The sequence below is a fragment of the Saccopteryx bilineata genome, chromosome 1, assembly GCF_036850765.1.
Source record: "Saccopteryx bilineata isolate mSacBil1 chromosome 1, mSacBil1_pri_phased_curated, whole genome shotgun sequence".
Classification (NCBI taxonomy): Eukaryota; Metazoa; Chordata; class Mammalia; order Chiroptera; family Emballonuridae; genus Saccopteryx; species Saccopteryx bilineata.
Window position 1 is genome coordinate 364,337,301 of NC_089490.1, and position 12,980 is coordinate 364,350,280.

Genomic DNA, 12,980 nt, shown 5'->3' on the forward strand with positions numbered 1-12,980 from the left:
AAGCCCTGCCCATCTTGCAAGGTGCTGCCCGAACCTCATTTTGCACGAAGCACTGTGTGCACTCCTGGTCCACATGGGCTTCCTTTTTCTCTGTTCTCTGCCATTTACTGGCTGAGGACCTCAGTGAGTCGTTTCACTTCATCAAGCCCCTGTCTTCTCTGCTGTAAAATGGGATAATAGAGCCACACACCTCTCCAAGTTGATATGAGGGTGAAGAGCAATCGGGCTTGCTAGGCAGCTGGCACAGAGCAGGCCCACATCGTGTAGAGCTTCCTGTTACACTGTTCTAGGTCACTTAGCTCTCACTTCTCAGCAGACGATCAACTCCTTGAGAATGGGGACACATCTTACTCTTTCCTGCATCTCTCCCCACACCTAGCATAGGGCCAACCACGCAGGGTCCGGCTCACTCAGCCTCCCTGAGTAACTCACGTCTGGTTTCCTTTGATTCTGGATTTTGATGGTGGAGAAACTGCACCCATTTCCCTTTTGTCCCCCTGTGCGTCCTGCCCTGCTCTGCACCAAGGTTCCATACACAGGAGCTCTCAGTGATGCCGAAGTGGAGACCATCAGATAGTGTCAGGGGTAACCTTGTTTGCCCAACGGTCTGACGGACTGGTGTAGGATGACAGGCTGAAAGCCCAGTAGGCAGCACCAGATGGGCCCCGTCAGGAAACGTGACCCCATGGTTGGCGCCAGGGGCGAGAGAGAAAGATGCCCCATTACCTCAAGCCTAATGACCTGTATCCTGATCCCTGGTGTCAGAGAGCAGAAGGCAGGAAGTCTGGGAGGAGATAAATGAAAATATACTCAAAGCATACACCTGCAGCCAGGAGGTGCCCCACCCTGCCGTCCCGTCCCTCCCCCTTCCACTGACCAACACAAAACAAACCTGTCCCAGGAAGGGCGGACGCTGAGTAAACAGTGTCTGGCTTTCAGCTCTCCTAGGGCCCTTCCCTTTCTGTCCGTCTCTTACAGAGATAGCCTGGGCTGCAATGTCTATCCTCCTAAGTTGCTGAGTCCTAGACAAGTGAGGGGCCCTGGGAAGACCCCTTCTTGGTTCCAGAGCCCCTTACTGCTTCCAAAGTCATCTCAGCTCTTGACAACATAGAGTCTCCTTTCCCCAGGTCCTCTTGCTCTGGGCCCTTCACAAAGCTCTGGCTTGTCTTCTCAGGGCCCCTTGGGACAAAGAACAACTACTACACAGGCTTCAGGGGGCTAGCCTGGGAATCCAGGCATGTCGTGATGTTGTTTACATAGAAAAATACATCCCAGGTTGCAGTTTGGAATGCAGAAAATGAGCCTACATCTCCTAGAAGCAAAGTGGCTGCCACCTGCCCCCATCGCTATGACCTGAGGCTGCCTCTACTTTGTTGTCAGGAATCTTGGGGACCCAGTGCCCCAATTTCCTTGCTGCATCCCCCCACTGAAGTGACAATGAGCCTACCTTACCCTACCCTGCCATGTTGTTGCTGGGAGAGGCAGTCCCCTGTCTGCTGGAGGGAGCCCTCTCCTACCTCAGCGGCTATTTGCCCTGATGGGAGCCTGGAAGCCAGCTGTGTGTAGCTGTACAGTGTGGTGTTACTGTTAACACAAGGAGACCCAGGGCAAGCAGAGCTGGCAGAGAGAAGGATACAGAAAGCCTGGGTTTGTGGATAGTAATTTCTGAGCTCCCTAGAGAGTCCTTTCCAATTTCTTCTGTCCTATGGAGTGCTCAGCCTGAGGGTCGGAGGCACAAGGTCAGGGGGAGGATAAAGGGGCGAGACTAGTAACCTGTGGTGTCTTGGTGAGGAACCCAGGAAGCAATGGCTGCCTGCCATGTTCGCAGCTCCAGTCTAAGAATATCTTGTTCTAGCAGGACTTTGTGCAGAAAGATGCCATGACTGCTGCATCCATATGGTGGATGGCCTGGCCACTGCTGGCTGGACAAGGGTCCTTGCCTGAGACACAGGGCACCATGGTCTGGCTGGATACAGGGCGGCAGCACACCTGGGTGCTCAGTGTGTGCCCCGCCCTGTGAGAGCCTTCAGGTTGGATGATGGCCATCTGTCCCCACCAGACCTTCTCCAGGCAATGCGAACACCAAGAATACAGAGATGACCTGAGGGACCGTCTTATTCTCCACGAGCTTATTAGGGAGATACATCACGTGCACCTTCCACTACTGCCCCCCAGCCACTGTCACCCACAACCACACACACCAGGTGTGTCTCTTCCTTGCACACCGAAAGACCAGTCTCAGCTGGGGGAGGTGATCAGCTTTGTTCCTCTCCTCTCATTTCCTCCCCTACTTCTCACCTCCATCTGAGTCCACTCTAGGTTCTCTTCTAATAGAGAAAACAGACCGACAATGGTGCCCCACTGTGTTCTAAGTCTTCTTCAGCTCCCAGGTTCCCAGCTCTGTAACTGCTTAAGGCTGGGAGTTAGAGACTCCAGAGGATCTAGTCTGAGTCATGCTATTAACCTGGGGAGTGACCTCAGGAAGACGCCCCTCTGGGCCTCAGTATCCCATCTGTCAACGGTTCTCCCCACTTGCAGAAAATATTTTCACTTACCCCCCTTGCCACACATTTCATGTAATTTCTACAGGTCTACCTTTTAATTCACATATTCTCTCTGTAGCTATGTTTTTTCATTGAACCTGTAACACTGATTTTTGTTTGTTTCCATTTTGTTTTTTCTCTCGGAGGACTTCCTCTTGGCTTTTTCTACCATAATGGCTCTTAAACAGGATAGGTCACAGAACCAGAGTGTGGTCTGCTAGCTGTTAATTATCAACGTCCCATTTATGCACCAGGGCCTGGCTGGATACACCAACCACCACCAGGTGGGTACACGGAGCCACTAGACCAACTGAGATGAACTTGAGCCAGGACTCCGTCAATCAGCTGACCTCCATACACCCTGACTCTGACCTGGGAACTACTGTCTGCCAAATTAATTTCAGTAACTAAAATTTTAATTTCTAAAAGGTCCTTTGGCTTTCTTTTCCCCTGACATTTTCTTGTTTTGTCCTGTAGGTTTTTCACCTTCTGGAGCTCTTTAATTATTATTTTTTACATACTTATTTTATTATGCCTCTTAGTCTATTCTAACATTCCAGGTATCAAGAGAGTAATTCTCCTATATTTTGCATTTGCTGACTCACTGTGGTGGATTTTTATTTCTTTATTATTAGCACCTTGTTCGACAGAATGTTTGCTACAAGAGCTCCCTGTTCTCTGGAAAGTGGTTTTATTATTTATGTCTGCTGGGATCCTAGGAGTTTTACCAGTTTTGGTCTTTTTTTCCTCTATTTCGGGGCTTGGGGTTCCCAAACCAGTTGGTTGGTTAATGTAAATTCGGTTAGTGCAGCTCCACCAGTGGGGACCTCAAACTCAAGCTTCTGTTTGGAGACAATGTTTCCTCCTCAGGGCCCCAGATAAATGAAAACTTTCTCGCAGCTTCCCCAGGGCAGTGGCCGTTTGGTCTGACTTATTGAAAAGAAGCCCTCACACTTCCAAGAACTCAAACTGTTATTTATCCCTTTACTGCTGCCTCTCAGGAAAGGATCAGCTCAGTAGCATATCAAAGACCTCATCTCTCTTTCTCATCGCTGCATCTTGAGGGCCAGCACAGTGCCCCACGCAGGGCAGGCTTTTAACACATGTTTTCTGAATAAATGACTGAAGAGCACTGTGATTTCGGGGCGGGGGGGGGGCGGGCTCTGCTGCATGAGATAGTTTGAGGCTCACCTGGATTGGATGACCCCAAAGCCTGCCGTTTCTGCCAGTGTCCCCTCCCCCGCGCCCTGGTACCTCAGCCTAGCACGCAGGCAGCAGCACGCAGGGCTGGCCGGTTGGGGCGGACTCACTGGAGATGGAGGTGTAGATGGCAAAGGCTCTGAGGCTGGTCATCTCCTTCCTGCGGGTCATCTCCACCCGCGCGCGGAAGATGTTCTCCCAGGCGTACAGCTTGAGCAGCTTGATGCCACGGAGCATCTCGTTGGTCTGCTTCAGCCTCTCGTTAGAGTACTCCTGCCAGGGGTCACCGCGTCAGGGGCCAGTCCACCCCGGAGGAAGGGGCCCGAGCCAGTGTCCTCGCCATTTCACAGACAATGCCCCGCTCCGGCGCCCATGGGGCTGCTCCCTGCCTTCTCCATTAATCCCATTGCATTGGTTAACTGAGGCTTGGACGGGTGGACTGACCTGTTTAAGGTCGATGGTAGTGTGCAGGTAGGTGGGGGAGCTGTTTGGTGGCAACTGGGGGGAGAGTGAGGAGACCCAACGATGACAGGGGAACAGGAGCAGGCAGATACATGGGGGAAAGATGGGGGAAAGGAGTAGGTGCACAAAATGGGGGACACTCACCAGGGTGCTCCGCTGGGCCTGGGAGAGCTTGGTGGCCACGAAGTACTGGACAGGGGCCAGTAGAATGATGACAGCTGCTCCTATTAAGGCACTGACTCCGAGGATGTAGTAAAGGAGAATCACACCCACGATGATCTGAGGGAGGGGCACGGGCATGAGTTCCTTCTGACCTGGTGGCTGCCCTGCCAGGGGGTGTTGGCAAAATTCCCCCTTCCTCAGTCCCCTAAAGTGGGACATGCCTTGGTGTCTGGGTTTCCAAACTGTCTTGGGGGGAGGCAGAGGAAAAGGTGTGACAAAGCAATTTCAGGAGGAGGGATTAACCTGATGGGCTCTCACACCAGCAGAGTTTCTGGGCTGGGAACTAACTGCATTTATCTGCAAGGCTGGCTGAAGCATTCTATCCCCGAGTCTACAGGAGGAGGTCTCAGAGCTGAGGTCGCTCAACCAGTGTGACAGCACCTTTTGTGCAAGGCTGACGTTTTACTCTCATTGGGAAAAGGGAACAGATGAGCAGAGAGGGGCACAACTGCTGCGTCCACACCAGACACAACCGGTCCACGGTCTGAGGATTTCCTTTTCATTTTTATGTTCCTGGCTTCTTTAATTTTTTAGTGAATCTCACAGATATTCTCTGAAAAGAGAATTTATTCTGTTTCTAGCTTTATGCAAATGACTGCCTGCTTCTGAATATTTATGGGAAGTGTAAGTTACTCTTGCCAGCCCCCAAAGCATCAAGATGACAGTTTCTCAGGTTGCCTTCGAAAGCAGGCACCTCTGAATTCAGGGCTATTGCTAGAGGAACAGCTGTGCTGCCTTCCTTAATTGAACATTAAAATCAAGTCTGCTTGGGCTGCCTCTGCACTCCCTGGGCCCACACCAAAGTGGCACTAAGCTCCTGCACCACCTCCAGGACAGAAGAGTGGGTGGGTGGCTCTGTAATTCCCATTAATTACAGAACGCCTCCTGCACTCGCAGGTTCCTACAGGGCTGCTAAGTGGTCCCTCAGCACCTGCCTCCCAGTACTTAGCTGATGTTAAATGCAGCACGGATGGGCAGGGGGCGCATTAGGAGATGAAGAACACTTCTACTCCTGCTGGGCCCGGCTGCTGTCACCCTCCAGGAAAATTATCCTTGGCATCCAGTCCTTTCATGAGCTGTTCTCATATGGAAGCGATCAGGGTGTCTGTCATTCAGCAGCTCAGGTAGAGCCGGACACTAAGGAAGTTCCCAGAGCGCGTCCAGAACCACCCCCAGTGCACTGGCTGGGGGTCGGTGCCTCACCCCCACCCCTCCAGGCGCTGGCAGCTGCTGGGGCAGGAGCTGGGCATGCTGCTGCCAAGCCCAGGCTCCCTACACTCCACTTGTCCCTCCTCGTGCCCCTCACACAGCTCTGTTCACTCCTCTCTTCTGCAGGGTCTGAATGGACCCCATGGGAGAACATACCAGAAGTCAGGGATTCTACGTGTGCAAAGCAAGTATGGGGGGAAAAGGGCTACTTTAGCTCCTATTCACGAGTTAGAAAAACAATCTAGGGGAGTAGTGGGGCAATCACAGTTCCTGGAACCTACATCCCTGAGTTTGAATGCAGTCCCAGCACTGACTGGCTGTGCAATCTTGGGCAACTTACTTAACCTCTCTGACTCTCAGCTTCTTCATTTTTAAAACATTGATTTTAATATCCACTTAGCGGGAGTGTTGTGGAGATATGTGATAAACAGCTAGAATAGTGTCTGGCACATAGTTGGTCATCAATGCACGATGGCTGACCCCCTTCTTAAAAACAAACGAACAAGCAAACAAACAGGCCTTCTGGGAACTTTGTCACTAGGGAACCACAGAAAGGAGATACTTGGGTGTGGTCCTGCTACCTCGCTATGTGGCCCAGAGTGAGACCCTGCTCTCCCTGAGCTCCTGATTTCCAGACATGGGAGAGGAAACACAGAGGTCCACACAATGGCTGAGTTCCTTAACAAGGTATCTGCAGGCTTCAGGGGCCCAGAAAGCCCCTGACATTGTAGGCAAAATGTGTGAACACACATTGTTTCTATGAGAGGTTTCATTAGATTTTTAAAAAATATTTTATTTTTATTCATTTTAGAGAAGATGGTAAAAGAGAGAGAAAAAAGGGGGGAGGAGCAGAAAGCATCAACTCCCATATGTTCCTTGTCCAGGCAAGCCCAGAGTTTCGAACCAGCGACCTCAGCATTCCAGGTTGAAGCTTTATCCACTGCGCCATCACAGGGCAGGCTCATTAGATTATTAAAAGTATGTGTAGATTAGCGGTTGCTTATGGCTGGGGTGGGAATGAGGAGTGGCTGCCAATGGGTATGGGCATCTTTAGGGGTGCAAAAACTGTTCTGATATTGTGATATGCTTGCACAAGCCTGTGACTCATAAAATTGTACACTTTAAATGGATAAATTATATCTCAATAAAGTTGTTATCTAAAAAGGTATATGTGACCAGAAAAAAAAAAGATTACAACCCAGGGAGAGCCTTGGGAATAAAGGAATGGGGTTCCTGAACTAATTTCAATATTATCAAAATCCTCATGTGCCCTGTGGCCAACCAGGCTGCACACAGAATCCTGACCAGGTCAAAGGGATTGCATCAACTCCAGATGGTAAGACTGGGCCTTGAGGGCTGGTCACAGCTATAAGTGGCAAAGGGAAAGTCTATAAGCAATTAAAAATGGAAAGCCAAATAACATTTCATGATAGGTAAGCAAAGGCAAGTAACTGGTGGAAATAAAAATCCCTACCTCCCCAGTTGTTGTGAGGGTTATTTACACAAGTGCGAGAGGCTGGGGCAGGGCTAGGCACTGGGCAGGGGTGATTAGTATTAATTAGTATTATTAGCAATGTCGCATGCACAGTAAACATAAATAACAGTAACAACAACAATGCAGCAGGTTCCTTAGACAAAACCTTTTGAAACAGGTTGCTCAAGGAGGCACGACAGGAAGAACAAAAGGTTGGTGACTGTATCAGCTGAGCTCTCCAGGCCCTCTATAGCTTTCGTTGCCAGTGATCCATCTTGGCAGAGCAGAGGGAGACCCAGGGATCTGTTGTGGGTAAGTGGTAATGGGGGTGGCTTACAGGGATATTCTGGTAAAAAGAACCACCAGATCCTCTGCCCTACTTGTCTTTTGTCTAGCTGCCTCCCATATGAGCCTCTCATCAAATATAAGCTTTACAGGTAAGGAGGACCAATCAAAATCACTTGAGATTGTTTATGGAATGTGCATAAAGTCCTCTTCACTCACACAAAGTGTGCAGATTAGAGGGACTTGATATTTACTTAGTGACTACTCTGAGCAGGGCACTCTGCTTGGTGCTTTCCTTACATCATCTAATTGAATTGTCATAGCAACTCCAGAGGGAGGGAAGCACCCCTATTTCACAGATGAGGACAGTGAGGCTCACAGAGATTATTTCGATCAGCCTGTCTCATCCAAGTACAGACACTTTCCTTTATATACCAGGCAAGCCCCAGGAGCTGGCAGGCCCTCTGAGAATGGGTCTGGGATTTCTACTTCTGGCCTGAGCATCCAAGAGATGATTTATTTCCAGCTACAGGACAGGATCATAGACTCCCTGGTGGAAGGTGGGAGTCAGGGTGGATGAGGCCAAGAGTCAGGTAAACCATGTCCAAGGTTTTTCAGCTATAACTGGGGGAGAATGCACCCCCTTCAGAGCTAGTCTCAAAGATTGTTTGGTTTTAAAAACAATCATGTTTTTTATTTTCAAAAACAATAAGTGCTTCTTGGAGAATTTAGAAATGAGTAAAGAAAATAGAAATCACTTGCAGTCCTACCACGTGACCTTTCAGTTCTTTTTTTCCATGTGAATCTGTGCAAATGCACACACACACACACACACACATATTCCAATTTAGTGGGGAGTGTACTGCATATACTATTTTGTAATTTACTCTTTTTGCTTAAACAAATCAGGATACTTTTCAGCGTAATCAAGCCCTTTGCTACAATATAACTTTTCATGTCTGCAAGTGTTCTACATATGATTATTCCATAGTATTTTTTTAAGGTTTTTAAGGTTTAAGCTGCATTTTAAGTCTTAATGGCACTACCTTCTCTGAACATCAAGAGAGATGGTTAGATGCTGGCAGAGTGTGAGACAGTAGAGGGACCCTGTAGACCCCAGTGGGGTAGAAGGCACAGGCAAGCATGGAAAGGAAGATGGTGAACTCTTAGTGACCAAGCACATACCAGCAGATTCTGGTTTTGTGTCCCCTCTTCTACTTCCCACCTTCCCACCAAAGCCCACATCCGTTACCTGTACTGGCATAGCCCAGAGGTTTGGGCACAAGAAGAAAAACCACATGAGCTGGTTGGTGTCGATGGCAACCAAGTTACAGATCTGCCCGGCAGTCATTTCCCCCATGGATAGGTTGGAGGTGGACAGGTGCATAATTTTATTGTAAATCTTGGTCTGGAAATGAGAGCAGAATGTTTCGCATTTGTCATCATCATCATCCTAATCACCATCCCAGATGCCACATGTCTATAGTGTGCCAGGTCCTTTCCAGGTATCCCCCCCTACGAAGCGTAGAGCAGCTCTGTAAGGGGGTCCTGCATTATTATTCCAATTTCATAAATAATGTGACTAAGGCACAGAGAGGTAAGGGGTTTTGATGACAGATCAAGCAAGCCAGAGAGGCAGCATTCAAACAAAGGATCCAGGCCAGCATGAAAAGCTACTTCCCCAGCAAGCAAGACCTCTCCCTTGGGGACAGAACTTAATTAGCTCTTAAATCTTAAAAGCAGATCATCATGTCCAGTTGTTGTCTTGATTTACCAGAGGCCAGTGCAGAACATACTTCAGAGCCATAAAAATGACAAAGTGGGGCAGCCATCTGGTTTGATGCAGCCATCTCAAACCAGGCAGTGTGGTGTGCTCTGGGGCCAAGTCCCATCTTAACTGAGCCTTGAAACAAAACCAGGGTTCAGCCTGAATAGTCTTCTGTGAGACATAATCTATGAGTGTCGATCAGCCCCTGGCAGCACGGTCCTGGGGTCCAGCCACCCTGGGGACCTCACTCTGCCTCCTCCAGGCAATGGGAACAGCTATGGTAATGGCTCCCCATGAGCTCTGACCCTGAAAGCTCTATAGGCAGTGATGTGTCACCCAGGAAGATAGCAAATTTCATGTTTTGTGCTCTTGAAAAAAGAAAAACACATTCCTGTCTTAAATATCCTGGGGGTGCCTGCTCTTGAGTGAAATTCTACTGTGCATTCTGTTGTCAGGCGGATTCCTGGCCCTTAATTCATCTTTTGTGTAAACCCAGGCTTTTTGGTGGCTCAGGGGTGCTTAAAGTATAAACCTATTCTGTGTCTCTTTTTTTGGTGAATTTATATACCATGGGAAAGGTTTAAAATAATGGCAGTCACATTTTCTACATCTATGCACATCCTAGGTTATTTGAAATTGGTCTTTAAAGATGAATAATAAACCTTGTTTCAGGGAAGTAGAAACATAGGCTAGTCTATCAATGAAAGAATTATTAACATCAGGATACACAGAAATATCCAACCGACTGATAGCTAGCATGTCAAAAAAATTATATATAATACAGAAATTTTGCTTAATAACTTTTCATGTGAGAAATGTGATTACTCTCAAACTCATGAAGACACAGACTCTTGCCTTTAATTTTCTGTAAATCTCTGAAAGAAAGAAGTTTTTTTCTAATTTGTTTCCAGTGTTAATGCTAGCATTTTCTTTTTGTGACATGAATCAATTTCTCTTTATTGCAAAAGATTCAGTTTGATAAAAACAGTTACATGCTAATACATTAAAAAACCATTTTGCCTCTTTTGTATAATTGGAAAATACTGGGCCACAGCGTGAGTTATGACATGCACATAGAAAGTAGATTTAATTACGAAACTGTTTGACTACAAAATTGGCTGTCATTTGTGGTGGTGCAAGTCTGCCTGTCACTGGAGGGGTTTGAGCAGAGACTGGGATTTTCAGAGAGGTTTTCTGAGCTGGGCAATAGCTTGGTTCTTCCTAGCTCTGTGATTGAGTCTTACAGGGTCTTGGATTGTCCTGGGCTCTTTTCACCCTTCTCACATGATGACATTCCTGAGGAAATGGTTCTGTTTCCTCAATGAAAAACCACTGGGGATGGGCAGGGTTGTCATGGACAGGTTGTGCATTACATGATTTCAGAGGGAACAAGGACCACACCAAGATCACCAGTGTCCAAACCCTGACACTGTCCCCAACCCAGGCTATATATACCTTTCTCCTTTTCTACAAAGCCTCTGATCACGGCTCCCAGGGGACCAGTCAATGTTAATTATTCTGAGGCACATTTCTGAAGAATGAGGTGGCTTTGGGGTTTAAGCACAACTTCTTAGTGTTTTACTGACTTCATGGGAATTGCTGGATATGGCAGATTTTGTAGTTGCTCCCCCACATCCATTCTCTCCTTTTTATCCAAAGAATTTCTAGCAGGGCATATAAGGTAGTCAAGATGAAAGACCCCACTTTTTATCTTTCTAGGTACAGCCAGGTGGGCAATCCCTCACTAATGGGATGGAAGAGAATATGTGCAACTTCTGCATTATGATTTTAAAAGGAGGCAGCATTCCCTGCTATTGCCCCATCTCTCTGCTGGTTTCAATGTAGACGTGATAGCGGCAATTTCAATAGTCATCTTAAACCATAAGATAAAAGCAATTGTGAGAAGGCAGGCAGAGCAACATTATAGAAAGAACCAAGGTCATTGATGATTGTGTAGCTAGCATATTGGCTTTGATTTACTGTGAAAAATAAACTTCTATCCTATGTAAACCACTACCATCCTGGGTCTTTCATTCCAACCGCTAGACCAAAATTCTCATCAAAACACTGGGGCTTAGCCCTGGCCGGTTGGCTCAGCGGTAGAGCGTCAGCCTAGCGTGCGGAGGACCCGGGATCGATTCCCAGCCAGGGCACACAGGAGAAGCGCTCATTTGCTTCTCCACCCCTCCGCCGCGCTTTCCTCTCTGTCTCTCCCTTCCCCTCCTGCAGCCAAGGCTCCATTGGAGCAAAAATGGCCCGGGCGCTGGGGATGGCTCTGTGGCCTCTGCCTCAGGCGCTAGAGTGGCTCTGGTCGCAACATGGCGATGCCCAGGATGGGCAGAGCATCGCCCCCTGGTGGGCAGAGCGTCGCCCCATGGTGGGCGTGCCGGGTGGATCCCGGTCGGGCGCATGCGGGAGTCTGTCTGACTGTCTCTCCCTGTTTCCAGCTTCAGAAAAATGAAAAAATGAAAAAAAATAAAAATTAAAAAACAAACAAACACTGGGGCTTAGACAACTCTCATTGCCAGCTTGCCTAAAGGGCCCTGAATCCTTCGTGACATTGATCATCCTTCCAATGGATTCCAAAAAGGACTCCACAGAAGGCAAGCAAGGAGCTAGTCCTAAGGGACCCATCAGGCTGATAAGTCTCTCTTACTATGACCCAAGATTTAAGATTTCCAATGCAGCTCAGAGGCTCTCTAATCTTGGTATGTCAAATATGTTTCCCCTTTTGTCCCCAAAGAAGACTGTCTGGTATTGGAACTCTAGAATAGAATCTAGAGAAGGATTCTGAGGCTGCATTTGCATTCAGCAGAAAACAGTCTGTGGTGGATTAGTGATGCTGGTTCCATTCAAGTCTGGAAAACATGGAGGCCCCGGGGCTGAGCGGGGGGGCCTAGTCCAAGATTTAGAACTACTATCTTTCCTAAGTCCAGCCCAAGGCACTTTTCACTTACCCGACATCATTTTGTCAGTGATCATTGTTTCAAAACATTGTTAAAGACACACACACACACACACACACACACACACATTAAAATAAATTAAAAAATAAATAAGATAAATTCACAGCAGAATTATCCTTGAGTGCCCATGAAGACAAGTAATGTGGTTCTTACTATGAAGTGAAAAACATAATCATCCAAGTACCTGTATTGCTCCTCTCAAGTTAATACCAGTTTCAATGGCGACATAGTAGGATGCTTGCAGAAATGTCCTTTGCAGCAGGAGGGCAAGGAACAGAAGCACGGCTAAGACGTAGGCGTTAGCAAGAAACTCTTGGGATGAGACAAAATAAACGCCGAGAAATTGAGTCTGTTGGAAAGAGAAGTTCAGAGGTGGCTGTCACTGCCAGCAGAGAGACTGCCATGAGTACCTGCTACTGCGTCATACTGATCATTCTAGGACCCTCCGTGCTTGCAGAACCTTGTGCAATTGTTTACAAAAGAAAAATCAGATTGATAAATCCCAGTAAACATTCTAAGTACAGGGAGGGCTGCCTATATCCTCTTCAATATCCTGCTTAGGGGAACAGAATGAGGCCCAGTTCTAACCTCACGCCCCTGAATATGACTTGCTGCATTGTGGCCACCAGGCCTAGGGGAGCTCACTCTGAATGGAACAAGAATAAATGGAGCAAATCACAGAATCGCCAAAACCGGAAGAGCTAGGACAAATCCCATGATCTGTGCTCTCTGCAACAAAAACGGAATCAGAGGAGGCCTTGTCCCATACTCACCACCAGGCTGCTCTGTAGTAATTTCTGGGCAGAAAAGACCAGAGAAAATATAGCATGGCAGTGCTCCCAGGCGAGAGA

At 47.8% G+C, this 12,980-nt stretch overlaps 1 protein-coding gene across 3 annotated transcripts in view; it reads right to left on the reverse strand.

Annotated features, from left to right (window-relative positions):
- Positions 1 to 12,980, reverse strand: part of ABCC8 (ATP binding cassette subfamily C member 8) — a 71,613-nt gene that overhangs the window by 39,533 nt on the left and 19,100 nt on the right. For all 3 annotated transcript variants that reach the window (XM_066251058.1, XM_066251055.1, XM_066251056.1), the window contains exons 7-10: positions 12,314 to 12,478; positions 8,648 to 8,803; positions 4,350 to 4,484; positions 3,854 to 4,016 (exon numbers count right to left, since the gene is read on the reverse strand). In XM_066251058.1, coding sequence (XP_066107155.1) covers positions 3,854 to 4,016; positions 4,350 to 4,484; positions 8,648 to 8,803; positions 12,314 to 12,478 — 619 coding nt within the window. The remainder of the gene's footprint in view (positions 1 to 3,853; positions 4,017 to 4,349; positions 4,485 to 8,647; positions 8,804 to 12,313; positions 12,479 to 12,980) is intronic.